Here is a 26,454-nt window from a genome sequence, read left to right as displayed (position 1 = left end):
TTAGCTTGATTGTCTCTCCTGGAACTGTATACGTAGCAAGATAATTTGTAGGACAGCAAATTGTGGAGATTCCTTGTTTAAAATCTTAAATGTTTCATAAGCTAAGATTTGTATTCTGTTTACGTGTAGGATATTAGTTTTAGTTTACTCCAGGATATTTCTAATTGGAGACTCATAATTGTGAGTAATAAAGTGAAGAGTTACTTTTACTACAAAAGTGCAAAACAAAGTTGTAAATGATCATGATTATGAGGGTGTTTAAAGTTTTCCTGTTCTTTTTTTAAAACAGTCAGTTGTCTTTATGCTTTATATATATATATATATATATATATATATATATATATATATATATATATATATATATATAATTCTGTACAGGTAGCATGGGAGTAAAAAGTCAATGTGTTAGATATATTTAAAGATGTTATACTCTCATTAGCTTTCTTCCATAGGCATATGGCCTAAAGTTTATCCGGGTTAGCCTTTATACAGTTATGGTCAAACCATCTGATTAGTTTCACTGTCCTGTTCTGACTGAGCACTCTTCGTGTGCATTAAACAATGTGTTGTCATTAGCGTAGTTGCATAATGCAGATTTGTCAACAAAATAAAATATATCGCTCAAGAAAATATTAAACATGAGGGGTTCAAGTATGAGCCCTGGGGGACTCCTTTTACTAGATCCTCCTACTTACTGGCATGTGGACCAATTTTTATACGTTGTCGTCTGCATCTGAGACCCTCCTCAAGAGACCATATATGCTTTCAATTTTGCAAGCAGAAGTCCATGGGACAGGTAGTCTAACACAAATCCATCAAAATAACACATTTGTGTTGATCTAAGATTGATTTCTAATCCTCGACCAGCTGAAAGGCCGCCAGGAAAAGGACTAAAGAAAACTGTTTGTTGGTCAAGCATAACCCACTTGTATATTATTTAACGTCTCGCTCGAGAATCTTTCTCTAATATGGAGACGTCACCTTTGCCGGTGAAGGGCTGCAAAATTTAGGCCTATTCTCGGCGCTTATGGCCATTGAGCAGGGAGGGATCTTTATCGTGCTCCACCTGCTGTGACACGGGGCCTCGGTTTTTGCAGTCTCATCCGAAGGACCGTCCCTTTTGGTCGCCTCTTACGACAAGCAAGGGGTAGTGAGGACCTATTCTAACCCGGATCCCCACGGGAATATAAAGTTTGGAAATAGTAGGCAAAATACTATTTTACCTACCTTATAAAGTTTGGAAATAGTAGGTAAAATACTAATAGACTTGTAATTTTGCTTGTCCAATGGAGATTTTTTTAAAACTTCAAAATAGGTCAAACTTGTGCCTGTTTAAGATTTGCAGGAAACCTGTCTGTGTCAAAGGTGAATTAATAATGTTATAAAATTGAGTTGAGCAATAAAATCAGTGTAGGTTTTCAAAATTTTGGCCGAACGTCATCGACACCTGTGACTTTCTTTATTTGTAAATTGCATATGGAATTTTGAATATAGTCTTTATCAACATTTTGAAAACTAAAAGACTATGAGGATAGATTAATATGCTCATGAATCTTTAAATTCTTGGTTGTCATTCAAAATGGGAAATTTCTTGGGAACCTATCTCCTTAGCGATATTTATAATTTAGTCGTTAAATATATCGCTTACAATTTCCTGGCACAGGCACTTGTTTCTGTAAAACACTTACGACCTCTGTATACTAATAACAACACAAGGTACCTAGCTTCAAATGACACAGAATGGCACCCGCAGAGAATGTCGGCCTTTTGAGCTTCCAGGGAATATGCTATGTAAATGTACTTACTACCGTTCTCTTGTACAATCATTTAATTAAAAAACCATGTATGTCATGACTGCATTTATTGCCTATTATCTCCGAAAACTGCAACAAATCATGGGTCTACAGCTTGATTTTCCGTTTTATACCACGTGCTATGTACTGATACCGCACAGAATGAAAATTGTATATTCGTTGTGTTGTAAAATAAAGTTCCATTGTTTTATTATCACAATAAATTGATATGATGTTTATTACCAAAAAATCTTGAAAATGTTGCTTTGTTAACAAAATAAAAATTTTGAATTGAAGACGCTGTACGCTATTTTTAGTTACTTAAAAAAACCCAAAGCTGCTTGTACGTTTCGGGATTTTACATGTCGTCAGAAGATAGAAGCTAAGACTTCCCGAGTGGAGATTTAAAAATGTTTTCGTGTCGGAATCATTTCTGATGAAGATAATAATGAAATTATGACTTACTGTAAATACAACTTCGTTAACTAGTATGAGAAATATTTCTGCCAATTGCATGTTTCATGCAGATCTAAGGAAAATCAGAGAAAATACAGATAAAAGATTATTTGGAAGTATGCAAAAATAGAGCAAGGAAAGTTTTTTAGTGATGTGTTATTGACTTTGTGGTATGTATTGATGTGACAAATAACTGTTGTTGCATTGAAGTTTTATGAAACCCACCATAAGTACCAAGAACGCTGCAGGCACATATCAATGTTTTTTCGGAGGCGATTGGCCAACCTTTTTAATTGACAATGAACATTAACTGTTATTTTCATGCATGCAAATGAAGATATATTGCGAGAATGGCCCCTCCACTATTTTTGATAGTACTATGTAGTAGTGAATGAGAAGATATTAATGCATGCAAGCTTGAAAGTTATAAATTGAAGCCCTGGAGCGAAGAATGACCCCCCCCCCCCCCCTCCCAGCCTGAGGGGGAAAAATTGAGACAGCAATGACGAACACTATAACAACAACAACCCCCACCCATGCGCACACTAATTAAGGTTCTGAAGATCTTTATCATGACTATTATATTTTTATCATTGTCTGTCAGGAAATTTAAACAAGCCATGTGCAACTTCCAACTTCTCCGGCCGACCCCCTCCCCTGCATCCCTAGTTTAACAGATCTGTGCCGATATGGAAAAATTCACAGGCATCTGAAATATGGATACCACTACCCCCCACCCCCCCTTTTCTGATTTCGATTTATGTAATCGTGAACATGCTTTTTGTAAGCCTTATACTTGCCTTATACTGTTTATAATAAGTATATTTTATTATACCAGTCCAGTAGAAGGCCAATCTCTAAAGCTTGTGAAAAGCGTGAAACGACATCAATCGAAATTGGGATGAGAGAGACAAGGAATCCACACATTTTGGAGGAATTGTCACCGCAAAAAAATCAGAAAGGGGGGGGGGGTATAGTTGTATAGGCCTGTGGAAAAAATATGGGGGGGGGATGGGGTCCCCTTTATTTTTGGTAGCATTTCCCCCCTAATTTTAGTAACTAAATTATATAAAATAAGATTAATTGTGGTTAATGGTCACCATTAAAATCATCCTTTTGCTTGTTATTTTTAATTCATCTCTGACGCTCTATCTTTCTATAAATAACTCTAAAGAATTCCAAACGTAATTTTAGACGAGCGTGCTAGCCAGTCAAAATCGCCCACGTATTCTGCGCGGTATCAGTACGTAGCACTTCGTGGTATAAAACGGAAAATTGAGCTGTAGACCCATGTTTTGTTGCAGTTTTCGGTGATAAGAGGCAATGAATGCAGTCATGTCATACATGGTTTTTAAGTTGAATGACTGTACAATACAACGGTAGTAAATACATTTGCATCGCTTATTCTCTGGAAGCTCAAAAGGCCGACATTCTCAAGGGGTGCCATTCAGTGTCATTTGAAGCTAGGTAACTTGTGTTGTTATTAGTATACAGAGGTCGTAAGTGTTTTACAGAAACAAGTGCCTGTGTTTCCTGGTCAGAAATTACCTTGGCCTCTTCATCTAAAGTAATAGTTGGATAATCTTTGCTTCCCTCTTAGATAGAGAAAGTTTTATGCCAGGCCAAATGTTCTTAGACTTTGGCCCCCATGACATCGCTCAAAATAGTATATACCCTTAGGGATTGTCTCACCAGGTTCCTTTGTTTACTGCAATTTTTACAGTTTATGGCAAACCTGGATTTAAAATATATATATTTCTTAAAGTGCGCTTTTTAAAAACAACTTTGGGCAGTTTACCATTAATTTGGCCTACAATGTATAGCGTAGCTATCTATTACTTCCTTAGATAAAGTCTCAATACATGTACCCAGTAACAATTGACCGCCGTTGTGTAGAGGTTAGAGCAATCCCTGAAGACAGGCAGTGACCGTTCCATCGCCAAACGTTCGGCGTCAGGTGTGAATGTCACGGGTCCTCGGAGATGACCTTAAAAACAGATGTTCCGTGTCACAGTACGTGTGGCACGCTAAAGAACCTTCACTGCTAAATGGCCGTAAGCGCCGAGCAAAGACCTACGGTAAATTTGAAGCCCTCTCCATATGAGTGAAAAATTCTCGAGAAAGACGTTAAACAAGATACAATCAATCAATCTAAAACAGTCGCATGAATTGCAAAGTATTTTACTTTCACTAAAATACCTATCATGTTAATGGCAATCTGACAGTCAACATTAAAAGCGTTAAACAAAAATTATGGTTTGTTTGACAGTATAACACCAACTAGTGAAGGTTTACTGTTTTTGGTTGGAATCTAGCTGGGGGATATAATACAGCAAAGAATCCCCTCACTATGTATGTTTCTATCGTTCCGAAATAGCCTATAGCCAGGAACCTACATTGGCTTTGATTGAAGATGTCGTCATTTTTTGTTTCAGACAAAAAACAGAATATATGATATTTTATCATACAGTATATCAATGAACTGATCTTTAATACTATTCATGTTCAGATGATCAATATTAACATTTATCAAAATGTTCCCCTTACATTTTAGTTCACTGAAAGCACCATGGTCCTCGTCTGACATGGGTGATGAGGCATGCGAAGGATCGTCTGTAAATACCACTCTTTCTGTTGTCATGTTACTTTCATTTTCAATGTTTACAGCTACAACAAAAATGGATTCCGTTGATAGGTTTCCGGTATACAACTCAAGAGTTCTGACGAGTTTCAGAGGAAGAGTCAGTAAATTGCGGAAGTAAGCACTTTTGACAAAACCAGTCCTTGTTGGATACTCCCAAGTTCATGATGTTTCTTCCGGCATATCTATACACTTTGTATGTAGCCAGTCGTCACAACCGCCACACTATTTGGAATTTATATGTGGGTTCAGGATTCAAAACTATGTCCCCTGATAGCAAGTTCATGTTAAAGATATAGTGGGCAGTGGTCCTGGTATTCGTTTGTGTTACGTCGTGTTGGAAGTAGCGCTAAAATCTGCTTGTGTGATATTGTAAATTCCGAACGTATGACATCTTCTTCCATCTGAAACTCCTAGACGATGTCTTCAAGTCATCTTTGGCCATGTGTGTAAAATCGTAGGTATGATTAGAAATTTGAATTAATCAAAAACTTTACTTTTGTTAATGTACATTTTATTCATAAGCATTTATACAGCGTATCAAAATCACATGGCAAATGAAAGTTTTTTTTATATAAAACTTCGGAGAATGAACTTTATATATACCTTAAATGGCTAGTTCTGGAACATTTGCAACATAGTGTATTTTTCAATCTGTTAGATCCGCTCGCGTACTCATTTACATAACCATAAGCGAGTATTCGAGCGGATCTAATTAGTTTGCATGTTATTTAAAATATTCTAGTAATAACAAACAAATTACAGCAAAAAGTCAGACAAGTGGTATGGGGACATGTTGTCACTAATATTCTCTCTCAAAACCTTTTTTTTTTTTTCACAATTCGAAAGAGTATTGGATAAACTTTTATAAGTGTCCCTATAGCTATACCTAACGCAGTACATTTTTGCCTTTACAATAACATTTCCGTGTGTTATCTTCTAGACATTGTGAGGACGTCCTCACTTAAAAGGTTTTATCGTCCAGAGAGAGAGAGAGAGAGAGAGTTATTTGATACATGCATGGTACTCTCAAGGTTAAAACAAGAGACGAATTTACTTTAAAGGTCAAGTGTAATAAAAATAGATTTGAAAATAAAGTTTATAATTCATTAAACCCCGTTTTGAAAGTTTATTGATGTGTTTATTTTTTTTTTAAATCCAGGTAAATGCGCAAAATACCTATTCCAAAATCGTTGTTTATAGAAACGAATGAAGGGATTGTCACCCTTTCTTATGACGTCATCTGAGACAATTGTAGTTATCATCGTTTTAATTTCTGTGAGAAATTGCCAGTTTTAGCAACACCGTGGATAGTGACGATGAAATACCGTAGATACACTTGAGTTTAGGAATTCAACCTTTATAATATTTGTACCTACACCCGTTTCGAAACCATCAGATAGTAATATTTATATGATATATACATTTATATGTTCGACAAATATCTCATTGGAATCTCATTTAGAAATTATTTACCGGGCCAGTCCATAGAAAATTGGGAATAATATTGGAAAAAAATGTTCTATCAAAAGATAACCTTTGTACTTTACACAATCGAGGCTAATCAAAATCAGACTTCATAGATACTCGCCGTATACTCTATTGTAGCGATTGTGAGCGTATTTAACTAGATTGACTCTCACGTTTGTATTTTTTTTTTTATTATGGGATTTATTTGTATGAGATTGATCAGATTCAAATTATAATGTGTTTAGCTAGATATATATTTAACTGAAAAATGCCTTTTTGAAAAAAGAACAACAAAAGAAAAACTTATTGTGCACAACTTTATTTGTACCCCCCCCCCCTTTTTTTAAAAAAAAAAAAAAACCCATCTACATGTAGATACAATATCATGAAATGTAAATTAGGCCTATTAGTACATGTAATTTCTTCACAACACACGTCAAATGCGAAATTGATATATTACGGCACAAAGTTAACGAATTGTAGCATTTTGAGGTGTGAAATTTTGCCTTAATGATTCATGATATATATATATATGTAGCACATTAGGAATGTAGCATATTAGGAAAAGGAAAAACTTGTACTTGTTTTCATAATGAACTTGAAAAAAAAAAAAAAGCTTTGGAAATTGGACTGACCTAGCAATAAATAAGGTTTTATCAAAATGGGCTTTTAAAATTAAATTCATTTCCATTTTTACTATATTTTAGTTTTTCAATATATATATAGTGAAGAAATGAAATGATGACGATGAGTCCCTTATAAATATAGTATAAGTACGACAATATTCGAAAGATATTTCATTTAATAAAAGAAATAAAATCAATTCGAACTAGGTAATGGGTGGCATTAATTTTTATGTGCAATCGCAAACCCATTGAATACAATGTCGCATTAAAGCATTCAGTGGTGGATGTAGAGAGGGGTGGATTGCGTGCATCCCCCCTTTTTGGGTTGAACTTTTTATATAATTAAAATACATCCCTCCACTTGTTTTGTAGGATGTCCAGTTAATCATCACTTTGCACTTTGTTTGGAGTCAAACAGGATGATGGAAACCTGATCCTCGTTAATTAAAGTGTCACTCACTGATCCTCGTGGCCAGTCACAAATCTCAGTGTCTCTTTTCAGTTTCAGTATCCAAATTCTTCGAAATTTAGTATGTTTTGAGAAAAGAAATATACTTAATCCCTGTCCCGATTTCACATTGCAGTTCAAAGCAGCGCATTGTACCATAAATACAGGACTTTTCTATGTAAACACTATAAAACCCTATCAATGCAGTCGAAAGTTGTTTCAGATGACGTCATAAGCTACGAGCGATATAACTCACGTCACAACACATTTATCGGTCGCTCAGGTAAAAGTTTGATAGCGCCGTGTAATTCACGCCAAGTGATTTTTATCAAAATTGTCATGGAAAATAATCCATAAGTGTACGACAGACATTTTTCTGTATAAAACTCAAGTTTTAGGAAAATCACCGTACTTGACCTCTAAGCATCTTTCGCACACTAGATAGTGGTTTATCAAACCATAGTACATGTATATCCATAATGAACATATGATAAATTGACATTTATCTTTATACTATCAAAATATATATAATGAATGCCTTTTTGCATTCTATTTCCATATAATAAAACATACAACTATGAAATAAACTGTTCTAGGTTTTGAAATAGTCAAACATGTAATTGTTTATAAATGAGATTGACAAATAGGCTACTACGGTCTCCATTAAAAATTAGTATTGATGTTGCATAAGAATTTCAAATATTTATTCGCATTAAATCAGCATCTAACCACAGTTGAATATTCTCTACAGAGATACCTATAGTTATCTTGTTCCCTCCTTTCACATCTATCGCGGCCGTTCCAATATATGTTGTTAATTATCAGGCTTATCAAGAAAATATTGGACTGATAGGACAACAGAATGGACTTTTAAGGGTCATACTATGGGCGGCGGATAGGGTAAAAAAAAAAAAGGCGTTAATGCAAAACGAACAATTAATTTCAAAAACATACTGAAATACAAAACAAACCAGCGTACAATCAAATCAACAGACTCCCTTGCAAAACCAACGATCACCGATTTCTTGCCCCTACGAATAAGGCAATCTACGACACCAAGCTCATTTAAAAATTGTTTACGCCTCCAAAAATCACCTTCCATCCTTTTTTTCCCCTCCCTCTCTCGGAGAACGCTGATAATTTGCATATAGTAGACACGCATGTTTTATTATGGGGAGATAACGCAATCAATACCACAGAAAATGATAAATTATTTTCCTATGATCAGTGGTTTATTAAGAGAGCTGGTCGTTTTTGAGTTGGTGGAATTTTCATAGCGATTACTTTGTACGTACTACATGCATATATTAATCAAGTGTACATACATGTGTATGTTGATCAATTGCACATAAATATCTACAGATATAATTTATTATATAATTGCTTTATGAAAGCAAATCATCTTTTGACCTTTCACACCTTTGTGTTTCATTTCTTGGGCATTGTCTTATGTCACCGATTGTCATATAGGAGAGGGCGTTCTAAGTTTTAAGAACTTGTGCCCAGTCCTTTTGTTATAACACCTAGACAATAAATTATGTTCAAATCAAATCAAACGATCACTGATACAAAACAAACAGTCAATAACTGAATTGACGCTAGATGGCAAGCAAAAAAGACAGACATTATCTGAAATTAACGCTAGATGGCAAGCGAGTCTATCTACGTAATCATTATATGTGCACATAATTTGAGCAATTCCCACGAAATTGCCATTTATATCGGACTCTCAGAGAACGCCAACATATCAGAAGCTGCAAAACTTTTTGAAAGCTGCGGTGTCGTTACTACAGGACAAGAGACCAGTAACAGCAGCATGGTTAGGCCTACAGGAAACCAGCAGACAAGCATTCCTGCAGAACATGATCAGCTGTTATTCAGTAGCCGCAGCATGCACGCTTGGCCAAGGCCATACATTAACACGTGTACCGTAATTAACATTGATCATTATTAGGCATATATAGGGTAGAAGATATTGAGCTCTTTGATATTTAACAAGAATAGATATGGGTTACCCCATATCCAAGAAATTTGACTTTTAATTTACTCGTAGCAAATACTGTGACCAGTCTTGCTTCACTAGCAAACAGTGCGCACACATGTCCTTGACCTTTTAACCTTGAAAAAAAAAAGTACAATTACATGAACAATACTAAAGAAGGATAATTTAAAATATTGTCTTTATATTAGCTGAAAAATACATATATAGAGTAATGCAAAAATCAAGAAGGTGAAAATCACTTTGTAGATATTTACTATGATATCCCCCTCCCCATCTAATTTTATTTCCTAGAAAATATATTGCCCAATTAGGTTATTTCTTTTTTAATTGAAAAAATGCCCACCCCAGAATCAACTGTGTGTCCCCTTTCTTGATAAATAAAATAAAGTAGAAATATCTCATTTCCAAACCTTTAATCCACCCCTACTATTTTTTAAAATTTTCTCTGTTATGGTTATATTTGTATTTTCTTATCCTTATGAATTCATAAATTTTGTACATGAGGATCACAACCTATGCACTTATTCAACAAGAAATGTATATATTGCCTTAATGAATTTTTCTGCGTAAACTTTTTTTCCATGCAAAAGTACCACCTAGTACCTCATCTATGCAATACCGAGCTGTCTTGCAGTGAATATTGCAGATGTAATTTTTTTTTTACACGTGTTTCTTTACTTTGTTCACTGACAACAAGCAGAAATCACATAAATTGCAATATAAATGTTGACAAGTTGAGTACCTTTAAAAAAGAAAAACAAAACCTCGTCACTTGTACATTTCTTACATGTGTTATATTTTTAGAAGTTGGAAAAACCACATATATATGTATTACTTTAATAAAATGATTTGATAGCCTTTTGTCTTTCAAAACTACCGTTACCAGTGGTAACATGTTTTCCTTTAGATATCACATTTATTCTCTTTTCTGTTCAGTTGTTTTCCTCTGCTCTGATTACATATATTTAATACCAGCGTCTATGAAGCTGTGTTGACAAAGCGTCCTACTTGTTTATAACGGTCGATAACTCGTAGTCGTACGTAATCATCGGCATTTACCAGAAGTGCTCTGTTATACATAGAAATCCTTATAAACAAGAAAACACACACACACACACACACACAAATTAATGATTAACATTCTCTCTAAGAAGAAATTGTATGATAATTAACGAACAATAATCATGAAAGGAATATAATTGTCAATCGAAGAATGACCTATATAATTTCGTGAAATACACTGAGGAGGCAGCTAGCGTAGGAATATGAATACTTCTTATTTACATTTCTGGTGAAAAAGTGATTTTCTCAAAATGATTTGACGTTAATTTTGTTTTCTTCTACGTATTACATACACATCGATATTCTAAACATTTGCTGTAATGTTGTATCTGCTGATCATGAATGGAACTATATTTTTTCAGAGCAATTGTGTGAAGAGTACCTGAATCCAGTAATAAATCTTGAATAGATAGTATGCACTGATCAAATTTATTAAAAAGAGTATTTCATCGTTTAAATGATGCTGTCCGGTATCCGGGTACCACAGAGGTAGCGCTCTCGCTTCTCACCGCTGCGACCTGAGTTCGATCCCCGTGATCGGCAGTGGGTTTGGCGGTCGCACGTAATCTAGCGTTAATTCAGATGTCGATGTTTTTTGCGCGCCATCCAGCGTAAATTCAGTTAATGACTGTTGGTTTTGCAACGGAGTCCGTTGATTTGAAATAAAGCTGGTTTGTTTTGTATCTCAGTACGTTTTTGAACATTTTAAATTGTTCGTTTTGCATTAATTAACGTCTTTTTACCCTTACCGTCGCCCAAATATACTGGATTGAAACAAACAAAAGATGACTAAAATGTAATCCAAGTTTTAAAGGCGATTTGTAAACATGCCGATTTTAGATCTAAAGGTCAAGGTCATTTATGAATATCATTTAAGAAATAAATTTCGTTTTTGAAAGAGCTACGCTTCATGCCGGTGTTATCGTTTCACAAAGAGTATGCTGGAGTGAAGCGTTGCAGTTTGTACCCTCGTGTATTTTCAAAAATGAAATTTATTTTTCTATATTTACATTCTACTTTTATTTCTGTCGAAATTCTCAGCCGTTAAGATAGATGTACTATATTTATTAGGATTCCTACACAATGAGGGAATGATTATCATTACAGCTGATAAAAATATCGAAGGAAAAAAAGTTGAAAACCAAAATGTAAATATATATTAATCAAACATTGCATGAATTATATCGTCTGCATAAAGTGTCTTCTTTCAAAAGCACAAATCAAATAAATAAAATTTTGGGGTACTGAAATAATATAATGACAGCCAAAAAAAAAAATCTTGGCGGTTATCATGAACTATTTATAACTTACCTGTGCGAATGTCTAACACTGTCACACAATTTAACATACCCTTTGGATTTGCTCGCTACTCCCCAGCGATCTCGATTTTTTTTTTGATTTTTTTTTTTTATCTTTTTCTCAACCGTTACCTTTAAAATATTACTGTTTTTTGTGTGTATTTTACAACAACAACGTACTAATTATGGTCATGTTAAAACGAAAGTAGATATTTTAATACTGACCTATACTATTTTGGGGAGAGGGGTTTTTGTGTTGCTGTCCTAATAATAACGACATTCCTCGAAACAGACATTCGTATGAGGCCATTTAAAGCTGGAAGGCGTAAATATGAAAAGGATAATATGAAAAGATGGAATTTTATATGAGCAATAACAAGAGACCCGAACGGAAAAATTGTAAGTATATATATTCGTATAATCTTACGATGTGCGATTTGTAACTAAACTAAAAAATCATTATCAAACAAAACATAGATTGCAAATGACGATTAGAAAATACAGGGGTTTTGGAGTGCATTGTCACCTTTCAAACGTCCTTTTAAAAATAAACTAAGGTGAAAGAGATGACGATTCATTTCAGATTCATAAGAATTGCCATGAAGTAAAACTAATGATGTTCTACAAACACTAACCCACTTATAGAAATAGCAATAGTCTAAGATACTCTAACAAAGACACCTCGTCATAAGAGGGTTGTATGACCCACTTTTAAAAGTCCTGTACAGTTTTTGTTTGTTTGAACGGCTGCCAATAAAGTACCGTGACTTAGAATTCAGAGATAGAGAAGCATTGAGATTACGGGAGATTGCAGGGCAATTGTGTTCTATTGTTAAGTCGGTTGGGGTACAACATATAGTCAGTGAGTAACCGTAGTGTTGTTTAATATGGCAAATCCATCCAGAACAAGTTTTGTCAGGATCAGATCACCGTCAATCGGGTGATTTAAAACCCGGAATTTATTCAGTTTGAAAAGGGTGTTGTTTAACAGCGATTCGGTAGATCAACAGAGCAGTCAGGTGACCTCCCGAATGACTGGGTGTTTTGAAGGACAGGCAGTGAATGTGTTTATCTTACGGGTGTATAGTGATAGTGAAAGGAGAAAAGTTCACCAGGAGTAGTACATGAGCAATTCAAAACTTCCGGCTTACTGTACAGTTCACAAACACGCCGGTGACTTACGAATAAGTGAAAAGATTCACTTTGTGTGTACCAAAAGCTATTTTGATGAATACGTTTTTATCGATACTAATTAACGAATCAACAAGCGACCATTTAACTTTATAATTATACGACTGTAAATCATGGAGATAACGGTTACCTCCCCCTAATCAGAGTAAGTATGTGTGTACTATAGCAGGCTGTTATCTTATCTCCTGTACAGGCCAGTAGATGTCACAGATATTGTGTGTAGTTAGGAATTAGAGTGGCATCGCTATAGGATAGTTTGTAATATTTATTACTCACAGTTTAATGGACTGATCAGCTGATACAAGTATGTAGTATGTAACATATCATATGTTTATTAACTAATGGATTAAGCGGAGGATTTTGTCACAGGAGAATTGCAGAAGAGGATTTAAGTATTTTTTGGAGAAAGGAAACTGCAACGGAAGTTGCTTTTAAAATACGTAGCACAGTGTTCACCAACATTCAACAATGTGTTGACCAAATGCATTTTCTCAGCAATCTCGATCTGTTGTGTAAATTGTACAGTCATGATATGTGGAAAGGATGTGTGCGTTTTTGTTTGATTTGAGTTGATAAACAGATGTCGGTGTAATCAACTCCTAACACCAGTAAATCTAACATCTAGAAATGAACACGAATATAATACTACTTCATTTGTGTTTCTCCATATTAACAAAGAGGTAGCTAACTATTCATCTAAAAGTACAAAGCAGTTACAGTACATGCATGGATACATGTAATAAGACACTAAAATATTTATTTTTGCTTGCTTTATGTTATGGTGTATGTCACAGGGGTCGAAATTAGCGAGAAATACTCGCAAAATGCGAGTACATGTGAAAAATAGCGAGTAAAAATAATGGACACTCGAAAATCTTAGCGAGTGGTGATTTACAAACTATGATCGTATCGTATCCGTTTTATACGGTGATGCGCTATTCGTTTTTCTCAAACTTGCACTCTGAATCATACAAACGCTTACATGAACGACCGATTTCAATAACCGTTTTTATCCGGATTTTTCTTTTATGATTTTTTAAGAAACTCGGAGTCAAACAAATGCTTTAGAGATTGGACATCGCATATCGACATGTGCCACGAGTCCTGTTCACCTATAGGGGTGATTAAATTGAATAATTCCAAGTATGACGTTTTTGTTATTCATTTATCTACAAAAAAATATCGGAATCTATGTTTTACCAAGTCTTCCGGTAGTTATTTTTATCAGAATCATGAGAATGTCATTGTCATATTGAGGTCGGGTTGTAGTGACGACACGGGTGTATTTCTCACCGCGTAGACGATTATCAAAAAAGTCATAGGACTCGTGATCGTGCTGCTTATAAAGCCATGAGTCCTGTATTCGCTTTAAAAAATCACTAGTGACAACCCTGATGTGGCATGAAATTGGAAGACTGGATCTAGACCTGCGGTAAACAAGTCGTGGATTAGACTGTTAGAGGTGCGATAATCAAGAGACCTAGACATTGCACCATGTGACTTACGTAACTTAGTGTCTTGTCCAAACGCTGCCTGTTGACCCACTAGGCTCAGTAATGATGGGGAAAATCACTGATTGAAAATATATATATATATAAAAAGAGCACTGCTTCATTATTTTCATTTTAGCTTGTAGGTTTTCATTTTAGCCTGTGGATTTTTTACCCACAGGCTAAAATTAGCCTGTGGTAGAAAAAGTTAATTTCGACCCCTGTGTCAGACATGTATATTTGAAACTATACCCTGCGATTTTCAGGCATGTTGCATGAAGTGGAACTGAACAGTCTAGACGTCTCCAATCTGTTGTGGGATATCCAAAAAACATGCGTGACAAACGAGGACATCGAATTGTTGTGGGAAATCAAAAATGTCTGGCTGGTCAAAAACAAGGATATGGAAGACCGATACGAGAAGAAACGGGACCTAATGAAAAGTTTGGTATGAATATATGCCTCATAAAATGCATCGATGCTATGTAATTTTTATGTTGGTCGTCCAAAGACATTGTTCTATTTGAATTTCTGTTAATTATTATTTCTTAGTTGGAACTTTTTTTTCTTGTAGGGAAGATCTGACGATCAGACACAAGATGACCTGCTATTTATGGCAGAGGGATGGAACAACGTCAACAACATTTGCCAGTATGGTCCACGTTGTCGGGAAAAGAAGAACAATGTGCTTGGCGACACACAATATGGAATTCACATGAATAGACACTATGACATTTTGGCTCGATTTATGGCATTCAAGAACTTTCAGCAAGCAAACTACATAGTAGTACTAAGGGTAAAAACTGTTTAAAAAAAAAAAAAGAAGATGTCTCATGAGTTGTCCTATTTAGAATTTACAGTCTGTTAAATGATTTCTTGCTCCATTGTAGGCAATGCTTGGACGGGTAAAGAAAGTGAAGCCTTTTCTTACAGGAGAGTATGGATGTATAGCACCAACGCCAAATTATGACTCGCATATAGCAGAGGATGAACCGGACTTGTCAAGCATTGACATATGCGATGCCATAGCATACAATTTTGTGAGTAAATTCATGAAAAATTAAAACTAATTCTAAATTACGACAATTAAAAATTTAAATCATTCTATATAACTGCTTTGTTTGCGTTTCAGGTCTACATGTATGAATATGACGAAGAAACGATTTTACCAATGCATTACCCATCACATGTACTTCCACTTGCTGTTATTCGGTTGTTTCGAACCAGAAATAGGTTAGTTCGTCCCTTAAAATACAAAAGAGAGAAGGACCTTGCAAACAGCAAAAATGTCCAGCGTCTTAACAACGAGACAAAACCCTTAAAACATTTGCCAAGAGCAGCACCGTACAAAAAGTATGTAGTGGAAGGTAGACGTTCTGGGACAAAGTTGATATCAGACGTACCAATAGAACCGCCATCTGACAAACCTCCCACAGAAACAACAAGAAAACTTGAGAAATTCCGCAGAACCTCTGTTATTTGTGGAGGAACGGGTTTGGGACACCTGTTTTACAAACGACCTTTTAACAAAATGCCTATATCTTGGCAACGAAAGTTTGGTTTTCATTCCAAAAGGAGATCAAGACAAAAGATGAATACAAGGAAAACAGAGAAACGACGGTCAAGGTCATCAAGTAAAGAATCTAAAAAACGTAAAAAATCAATTTCCAGAAGTCCAACCCCGCCACCAGCTTCACGTGACAAGAACTTGTTTGAAATATTTGATAAATCTTTACTTAACCAGGAAGATTTTTCAAATGAAACTAGTAGTTTTAACCCAGGGAAACCAAATGGACATATTTTGAGGCAGCAAACAGACCTAACCGTCGATCATTATATGACATCAGTCAGCAGTGTTGACACAGGATGCAATGAGACAGGGAATCGAACTATATTCGGCAGCCATACACCAACACAAGATGAACGGTATTGTAAAGATATAGATAGTCTGTCGTCAAATAGCGAACTGGGTATGAACAGTGGATCAAATAACAAGCATACATCAGAAACTCCACAGATGTGTATGGAACTGAAAAATAGCAGTCGGAGACCGGATGACAACCACTGGATGAGATCAAATGAGTTTTCGAGTTGTTTTACTCCAGAAAGTGCGACATCTACACATGAGTTGCCAAAGAAAGAAACTATCAAAGAAGTTTCTGCGTCATCAAATGTTAACAGTTCATCAGGTTTACAGCATACTCCAGTGGGACCCATTTATCAGCTTGTCCGAATTACAATTGACGAACCAGATACTCAAAGTATATATCACGAACTGAGAGGAATAAAGCTACCGACTTGTGATAAAAAGACAATAAAGGACCCAAGAATACTGCGTGCTATGGGTTGTATCATTGAAAGTCCTGTTATGGCTGGTTTTGGACCTTTTCTACGTCGAATCAAAAATGAACCACCAGATGATCCAAGTTATGAAACCAAACCTAAGAATATTCTTCCTCTTGAATCCATCAAAAAGGAACCAGCAGAATCTGGAGAAAATGAGGATGATGTCGAGAAAGTGTTGAAAGAACTTGATGACGCTATAAAAGCAATTCAACATAAAAAAGATGAAGTGGGTTCCACAACAGAAGATAAAAACGACAACGAAAGTACAAAAGATTGTAAAGATGATAAAACTGTGGATGACACAAAAGCAAAACAGCAGAGCACTACCGAGGATGACAAAATACGAGAGGACAGTAACGATGATTTTCTTCCAAGAAACAAGGGGTTTTCTTCATATCTTCCAGAGTACAGCAAAGACAGTGACTACGAAAGGACAAAGCGGCTTTTGACTGAAGTATTTGGTGACAAGGCATTGTCACCGACCAAAAAGGTACCCATGAGTATGTCCGACTATTTTGGGAGTAGTAATCCAAACGTTAGTATAAATTCCACAACGGAAACCAATATTGAACACCGACTGTCGGATATCCGTTCCGATTCTCAACTAATACATACGACTCAGATTACAAAAAAAAGTCCAGAAAAGGAAATTGAGCACATTAGCAAAGCAAAGAATTCTACAGAGGCGAAGTCTCCAGTCATCACTCCCGAGAACAAAAAGAAAGAAAAGCATAATGAAAAAATAACTTCATCGAGTTCAGGCGTGTCCAGACCTAGTAAACCAGATAATGAAAACGCCAATCGCCCTATCAAAATCAAATCGGAACCAAAAAGTGTCAGAGAAACTAGTAAAGAACGAAGCAGTTCTAAATCTCTTCATTCGTCACACAAAACCAGAAGTAGAAGTAGATCGCACTCGCAGTCTAAAACAGACAAAAGAAAATCCAAGAAATCCAAAAAGAGGTCATTTAAATCCGAGTCTTCAAGTAAAACTGGGCGTGATCGCACTAGGTCTAATTCGCCATGTGCCAAAAAGAAGAAGCATGAAAAACACAAATCTGAATCTTCTCAATCGCTTGAGAAAAAACGAAGTAGGAGTAGGTCACAGTCACATATTTCTAGAGAAAGGAAAAGATCTGGAAGCTTGTCAAGCCAGGGTCGTTCATGGTCGAACAGTTCTAATGGTAGCAAAACAAGACAAAAGCATAAACTGTGCAGCAGCGTCATCAAAGTTAGTAATGGAAGTAAATCAAGAAGAAAGTCTCGAGCTGATGAAATAATCGCACGAGAAAATTCACCTGGACGCCTACAGTACCTCGAACAAAGAAGAAAGCTGGATACATCAAAACGTATACTCACAAAAGCTAAACGTTACCAAGAAGAGGAAATTGTGAGGAGGTATAATAGTGAAATAGAAACAGACATTCATTATCAAAGTGTATTTGATAAAACACGGCTTGATCTAGACGACACAATGAATACGTTCGGCGATCACATGGGTTCCTATACTGATATTACGGAGAACACAGGTTTCTCGGATAATAGAGCTGCTACAACAAGCGACGAAACCGTTGTAAATTCGACCTTATCAAAAGCCATGACAAGTTTACTGAAGAAAATTGTGTTCAGGGATAATTGTAATGAAGATGACAGTGCAGAGGGGAGAATGGCAGACATGGTAATAGAATTGGTGAAAGACCAGATGAGCAAGGAGTTAAAACCTGACGTACCAACAACAGGTCCATCCACATCGACAGGGCAGTGTCAATCAGTACATCCATTTGTACCATACTTGACGCAAGAAAGGAGCATGGATGAGTTGTATAGCTCAAATCCGTGGAATGCAACGGCAAGTAACAGTAAAAATGATGCACCTTTTAATCGAAATGAATATTATGACGATTACATGGAACAAACATATCAGAACGAAGGACCAGTTGATGATCGAAGTGCTCTCCCTAGTTTTCATGCAAGAGGACCAGCGTATCCACCAAGATTTCTTTCCAGTATCTCTCGACAAGAACACTACGGCGAATCTCATCGAAGTTCGTACAGAGGAAAATTGTATTCTTACAAAATGCCGGAGAAGACACGAGGATCATCTTACAGGGGCAGGATTACGTCAAAACGTGGCAGTTTCCACCCGAGAGGACGGCGAGGAAAGTCTCGATCAAGAGCCAGAGGTCATCCGAGTTACTCGGATTCTTCACACAACCGATACACTAAAGATAAAAACAATTACGAAAAGAAATGAAATGGTCTCAAGACAATCATCTTGTTATAACATTTCATGTGTGCACTTATATTCATAGAAATTAGAAAGGAAATTTGTTGGCGATTATTCATGATTTTCCATAGTGATTAGTGATACTATACTTTAATGTCTTTCACACCCTGTATTATTCATAAGAAGTGTGTATAATTCAAATAAAATGTGAAATGATAAAGTAATACAACAAACTAAAAGTTTGCCCTCACTAGAACTACAGTGTATGTATATGGCATCAGAAGATGGCCACATTATATAGATATACGAACATGACCTGTAAATTCAGGTTTTGAGAAATAATTGCATTCATATTGTTCCAATACCCACCAAGATCATGTTTATAGTATATTGATACAAACAATATTTTTCTGTGACTTTAAAGCAAAAATTAAAAACGAAATGTGCAATAATCATAACTCGTAACATCTGACATCCAATCAACGAAGGTCCGTCTGTTGTAGAAAAAATGCACATGAACAGGTCTATTCCTTGATAATGGTGATGGCTAATTATATTATGCAATCACATGTTTTAATCATTGATATAATGGATATAACATTTTAAAACCGGAATCATGTTACCAGTCATGGTGAACTTCACTATTACAAGGGAAAATTCTTTTAAAAACCGAAATAACATTTTGCTTTTTTCCAAATATTTTTTATATCAAGTACCATTACATTAATATTGGTGTATAATTTATGGTATATCAGAAATGTAAAAAAAAAAAAAAAAAAAAAAAAAAGGGGGGGGGGACCCACCCAATTTAAAATAGCAGCACTCCTCAAACAAATATATACATGTAAGTATGAGTATGATTAGGCGCAAGTGATCTAGGAGTGGGCTAGCTTATCTGGGGCGCATTGAAGATATTAGCGGCTACGTAGGGCTCGGTAGTGCTACGATCTTGAACGATGTGCTGGGCGTGTTATGTAGGGATAACGAGCGTTAATTCATACAGTGCGTTCAATATACCTAGATGTCTAGCCTAGCAGCTAGGCTAGCCACTACGATCTTGAATGGAGCCCAGGACCTCTTGTGGATGGAGAATGATAGATGTAATTTTCTTAAGTTATTTTGCAAAATAAACCAGTCACATTATATCCAAAATTAATAGTTTCAGTTGAAATAAATACCTAAAAACGTAGATAAATTGATGACGTAAAATTATCACATGTTAGCTTGTATCTGACATTTTCGGTTGAATAAATATAAACAAATTAAAAAGAGTTATGAAACTAATCACTTAGTACATGGTATTTACACAGATACTCGTGTTTTTATAAACCGACATAACGGAATCATAACTGATGTATTCTAGATTATCAAGCCACCATGCAGGTATCGTTCACTTAAAGTCTATGATAAGAAATTGTGTTTCCATTTGACCTGGAAAAAACCCAAATGAACATGTATTGCCGATCGAAGACCAGTATGGCACGCTAGAACTATTTTCTGCACACCAAACTTTATATTGACACACAGTTATGATTTAAAAAATGTAACATTGCAAGTACCGGGACAATATGCACAGTCTGTAAGATTTTTACACAAATGTTACTTTTGACGCAGTCAGTGTGCCATAATCATAATTGATCAAAAAATTGAAAGAAATATAAAAAGCTTGCAAGTTGCTCTTGGAATTCATTTCAATAAGTAATATTTTATTCTCTAATTTCATTTTTCGAATTAGTTGATCAGTGCAGCCCAAAAAAAAAAAAAAAAAGACGATTATCTGTGTCTCAAATAAACAGTAGACCTTTAATGGTTTGCTTCAGACGTTCTGAAATCAAAATATTTTAGAAAGAAAAATACTTTCAACGAACTAGCATTAGATTTTTCTCAACGCATTTATGCCCCCCACCCCCACCCCAATATATGTACTTATAATTTTCAAAATGAATTAAAGTTTATATTTTCTCTCTCTTTATATTCCTCTTTATTCAATGCATATAAAGTTTGAAATAATGATAGCCGGGAATTTTCATCCATTTATATAATAGTATGTTATGATATCCAGGTCATCCATTAATTATAAAATAATGTTCGCGTTTTCGGGGATGTTGCAGGATAACCTCCGAGGTCGGGAAATGTTGGTTTGAAATATAAAAGCCGAGGCGTTAGCTGAGGTTATCCTGCAACATCCCCGAAAACACGAACATTATTTCTATTCGACTACGGCTCAGAAATATTCAGCCGATCGTTTACAGGTCTATACAACTACGAATTAGGTCACTTCGTGAAGTCTTGGCAGTTTCCGAAACGAACAAGGCCTAGGCTGACGGAAAAGGTGAGATTATAGGGCATACTAGATCTATTTTGAAAAATCTTTCAAATATTTAGTTTGACGTTGACGGATAATATCAACTGCTTTGAATACACAGTCCAAGGAAGGTACATATACGAGAAAGAGGGTTAACTTGTCTGTGCATCTCCATGATTGACCTCGGAAGGCAGACGATTGATTTATATTGAATGACAAATATTCTTCAGTTATTTTTAAATTTGTTTTGCAACATGTATTGATTAATTTTTATGATTATAAGATTGAATTATCAGTTATAGATTTTATTGTATTAGCAAGATACGAAGTGCAAGTGAGATGTGTATCTATTTTCTCATAATCAGTTATTACGTATGAAGATATATCGCAAAATAATGACCGCGACAGCTTTTCTCTTATAATTCTTTTAAAATTGACACTGCTTTCATAATACAATAAATACAAGTTTGTTACAATTTTTTCGATCCGGTTTTTAGTACCATCTGTCTGCATAATTACCAAATATGGAGCGTCATTAAGGTCAAAGGGAGCGCTCCATTGGCTGGAAGTTCCGTTTAACGTAACAAATGGGTCAACTATGATATTTTAGAACTTAATTCTAGTTTATATTTTTTTAAAAATACATAAATACAAACAATAAAATGTCTTTCTTTGTGTGTTCATCGGGTGATGAAGGTAGCAATCATTGCAGAAAAAATTTGCATAACCCGCGTTCAAGCGGGTTATGCATTTTTTCTGTAAATGCGCTAGCCACCTTCATCACCCGATGAAACCACAAAGAAAGCATTTTATTGTTTAAATATTTACATTCACTGAATCTTTTCTCTTATATTTCTTTTGAAATTGACATCGCTTTCATCTTGGACAATGAATGCATGTTTGTTGCAAACTAGTTCGATCCAGTTTTTTAGTACTACCTGTCTGTGTAATCATTACCAAATATGGAGCGTCTTCAAGGTCAAAGGGTGCATTGGTTGTTCCGTTTAACGTAGCGAATGGGTCAACCATATGATATTTTAGTACTTAACAATGCATAAAAATATAAACAATAAAATGTCTTTCTTTGTTATTTCATGGAGTGATGGTAGCAATCATTGCAGAAAAAAATTACGTGCACGTGTTATGATCCCCCCCCCCCCCCCCTGCAATGCTAGCTACCTTCATCACCCGATGAAACAACTAAGAAAGCATTGTATTGTTTAAATACGATTTAGTATATGGAAATTCATGCTTTAGTGTGGTTTGATATCCGAGTACATTAATCTTTTAGCTTGTTATAAAAACCAGAGATGTTCACCCTCTAAATTACTGTGATATCCGGGTGCATTGTATTGTATTGTTTATTACAAAGAACCATACAGTTCATAGGTTTAACGTTTTTACATAGAATAAATATAAACAAAAGTTATACATAAAGTTAATATAATGCAGGATAGGTAAATGGACACAATTATATTTATTCCTTAATAGTATGGTATATAATAGCCAATATGTCCATCCTTTAGTGTGGTATGATATTGAGATATAGATAAACCATATCTTTATCTTTAGTTTATCACGAACTACTTTAAGTTGACAGACTCAGGTACTGTGAATCTCTTTAAGTTGACAGACTCAGGTACTGTGAAAATCTTGTCAAGAGTCACCACCTATTCTTATGTGTTGACCACTTCTTTCTCCGAGAGATTTCTTTACAATACCATTTAAAACATGTTTTATTAAAACAAAAGCATGTATTAATAGAGTATAAATGGTAGTATAGATAAAGTATTTAAATAAATATAGTATAAATATAGAAACCTCTCTCTATCTAAGATTAGGATTCGCAAACAATTTGGATAAACTTATATTAATCCCGTTCCTTTTGTTAATTTAGAATGAATATATTTTTTCTTAGACACGTTAAAACAAAAATACGTGAATGATTCAATAAACCAAGGAATGTGAACTTGTCTTTATAAATAGGACAATTGGTGTAGGAAGACTATCTGTTTATATTTACATTTCTAAGGTGCCATTGCTCGCGATAACAATACAAAGTAGATGTTACATCTGTTTCCTGGGGTCGCATAGGAATACACTAAGAAAAACAATGGTGAATTTTGACATTTTCTTTTATCGAACACAACATTAGATATTCAGAGTAAAACTATTTAAAGTCATGTACATGTATATTTCATGATCGTCTTATCGAATCATTTTCAAATCAGTAGCCGAGTATAATGGACGACGTGACACTACCGCCGACAGTATCTGGCGATTTTCTCCTTTTTGAGGGGGAAAATCATGAATCCCTAGCTTGTGCCGGTTTATTTAAAAGAAATGCAGGATACAGCCATAAATATCTTAAACGCCGAACTTTAAAGCCTCCAGAAATGCCAACCAGCAGCCTTAATAAAAAAAAAAACTTTCCGACATAAAAACCCCCAAACCAATGAACGCAATCTCAATCCACCAAGAGCAAGGGATTCATGGGCCTAACGCTTACCTTAGTCACCCTTGGTCATTCTTTCTTCAGAAAAAGATTCCTTACTTTTAAAAGACAACATTAGTTAAATATGACTGCACTATACTGCACTATAACACTACACTGGAATGCTCGCAAATTATCATTTCTAATCAGTGGTTCTCAATAAGAAAATTTTCAAGATTTTGTATATTCAAATATAAACTATGACCCCAGTATTGATGGCCGATCCTACCCCACCCCTGAGTCTTGATTTGAAGAAAATTTAATCTGCATTGCCCAAGCATGCTTGCATATTATCTATGACAAATCATGGTCCTGCTAGTCTTGCGGCGAAGATTTAAAAAAAATCCTCAAATGGTACCATGTAAAATTTCAAACCCCTACTGTGTCTCCAGTATATTCCCAGTGCCATGATTTGAATCTACACTACCTGAGGATGCTTGTATATTAATGATGACTTTTCCTCCTATATATCTTCATGTTAAACTTTTGTCCCTTATTGTTGCCCCACTATATCCCCGAGGATCATAGTTTTAAAAAAAGAAGAAACCACTTCAATCTGCAAAGCACTATCTATTGATGCTTGCATTATTACTAGTGATATGACTATTCTTAGCACTGAATGCCCTTGAGAAACAAGAGACCCACGGGCCTTAACGGTCACCTGAGTATCATAGCCCATACAGGGAGTCTCATATTTGCATTTAAGTCTCAATATGCAATCCTTTGTGAACATGTTTATGATCTTTAAAAATATGCACACAATACCAATTCATTTACAGAAGGAAAATTGGAAGTTTGAAACATATAAATCATTTTGACATCCCACAACCCCCCCCCCCCCCCCCCAAACCCCTGATTCATGAATTTACAAACTAAGGTAAGGACATTACGGACATCATGACCATGCATCTACATGAAATTTATCTCACATGACTGCGAAAGTAGAGAAGATAAATAATAAATTTTTATACATTTTTATCAAGAAAAGATTTTCTAAGATTTGTTTTAAAAATACATTTTCACTACATGGCCATATTGGCCCCTCCCTAGGGCTTGAACCCCTGACCCAGAAGCCATGAATTTCACAATTCAGGTAGACAGCTTCATGGACATTATAATCATGCATTTAGGTTTTCTAAAAAATATATATGGCAACAGAGAAGATTTTCTAAGATTTAATGCATTTTCACTATATAGCCATAAAGGCCCTGCCTATGGACTGAAAACTTGACCCAGGAGCCATGGATTTCACAACTTAGGTAGAAAGTTTCATGGACATTATAATCATGCATTTAGTTTTTCTAACATAATACATTTTCACTATATGGCCACATTGACCCCGCCCTAGTTTGTGAACCCCTGACCCAGGAGCAAAAAAATTCACAATGCAGGTAGAGAGTTTCATGGACATAATAATCATGCATTTAGTTTTTCTCATACCGGTATATATATGGGGGGAGAAAAGAAGATTTTCTAAGATTAAATATATGTTTACTATATGGTTATATGGCCTTAGGGCCTGAACCCCTCACCCAAAGGCCATGAATTTCACATTTATAGTAGAGTTTCATGGACATCATAACCATGCATTTAGTATTTCTTCCACATGTGTGGGAATAGAGAAGATTTTTGAAAAATTAGATTTTTTGCATATTCTGCCCCGCCCATGAGGCCCCAGGGGGAGGTATTGTCATAAATTTCACAATTTATATTTCTCTTATCCTAGAGATGCTTCACACCAAAAATGTTAATGATTGGCCTTGTAGTTTTTAAGAAGTTAAAAATATAAAATTGTTAATTGACGACGCACGACGACGGATGAAGACCAATGGCAATAGTTCACATGAGTTTACTCATATATTCCAATAAAAATTTGTTCCTCAGCTGTGGCCCCCACCCTACGAACAGGCCCATAATTTGAACAAATTTAAATATGCACTACTCGAAGATCCTTGCAAATTAATTTGAATAATCATGGCTCTGTTCTTTTAAAAAGGTTTTTCCTTTATATTCTTATGTAAGACTGTGATTTCCTAATATAGACCCATCCTTTCCCCGGCCGGAGCCATGGTGTGAAAAAAATTTTTTCCACCATCAAGAAAGCTTTCACATAAAGTTCGTCTTTTCTGGACCAGCGATTATTTAGAAGATACCACCATATTTCCACTATTTCTTAAAATTTTATCTTCTCTTTGAAAAGGATATGATTTTTCATTTGAATGATTTTGATTCCCCTTCAACTAAATGCTTTATGGCAAGTTTGTTTGAGATTGGCTCTGTGGTTCTGGAGAGGTCGAAAATATGTAAGTTTACGGACAGACGAACGGACGCTGTACAACTAATGATCAGGAAACTTCACTAGAGTTGCATATTAAAAAGACTGACCATGGCTTGCTGTTCTTATGATTGTTTTCCTATGGATCCCTATGTAAAACTTTAATCCTCTATTTGTAACCCCATCCTAGCTACCCCCCCCCCCCCCAAGTGGTTCTTGAGAAGATCTTAAATCGACCCTACCTTATTTTGGCCTTTTCTTCATTATCTCCCCTTGGAAAGGGAGATGGTCCTGCATTTCAACAAACTTGGATCCCCGTCACCCAAGGAT

At 35.5% G+C, this 26,454-nt stretch overlaps 1 protein-coding gene across 5 annotated transcripts; it reads left to right on the top strand.

Annotated features, from left to right (window-relative positions):
- The first annotated feature begins 5,033 nt into the window (after positions 1–5,033).
- Positions 5,034–19,274, top strand: LOC125670980 (uncharacterized). 5 transcript variants are annotated; one of them, XM_056161897.1, is made up of 6 exons: positions 5,034–5,351; positions 12,089–12,195; positions 14,744–14,925; positions 15,052–15,273; positions 15,368–15,517; positions 15,610–19,274. In XM_056161897.1, exons 2-6 carry the CDS (start codon positions 12,150–12,152, stop codon positions 19,075–19,077), a joined length of 4,068 nt encoding a protein of 1,355 aa, XP_056017872.1. In that variant the 5' UTR covers positions 5,034–5,351; positions 12,089–12,149; the 3' UTR covers positions 19,078–19,274. The 5 variants fall into 5 exon arrangements, with proteins under 5 accessions (XP_056017872.1, XP_048762403.2, XP_056017873.1 ...); XM_056161898.1 differs by lacking the exon at positions 5,034–5,351 and adding an exon at positions 11,575–11,646; XM_048906446.2 differs by lacking the exon at positions 12,089–12,195 and having other exon boundaries at positions 5,057–5,347.
- Positions 19,275–26,454: the final 7,180 nt, after the last annotated feature.

Source organism: Ostrea edulis, chromosome 4, assembly GCF_947568905.1.
Source record: "Ostrea edulis chromosome 4, xbOstEdul1.1, whole genome shotgun sequence".
Classification (NCBI taxonomy): Eukaryota; Metazoa; Mollusca; class Bivalvia; order Ostreida; family Ostreidae; genus Ostrea; species Ostrea edulis.
This window is presented reverse-complemented; position numbering and strand designations above follow the sequence as displayed.

What these genes read in the sequence shown, in the direction of transcription:
- LOC125670980 (XM_056161897.1), top strand. Translation starts at nt 12,150, where the DNA reads ATGGAATTTTATATGAGCAATAACAAGAGACCCGAACGGAAAAATT. An exon ending in GAGACCCGAACGGAAAAATT is followed by an intron (nt 12,196 to 14,743) that starts GTAAGTATATAT and finishes TGCGATTTTCAG; the next exon opens with GCATGTTGCATGAAGTGGAA. An exon ending in ATGCCATAGCATACAATTTT is followed by an intron (nt 15,518 to 15,609) that starts GTGAGTAAATTC and finishes TTTGCGTTTCAG; the next exon opens with GTCTACATGTATGAATATGA.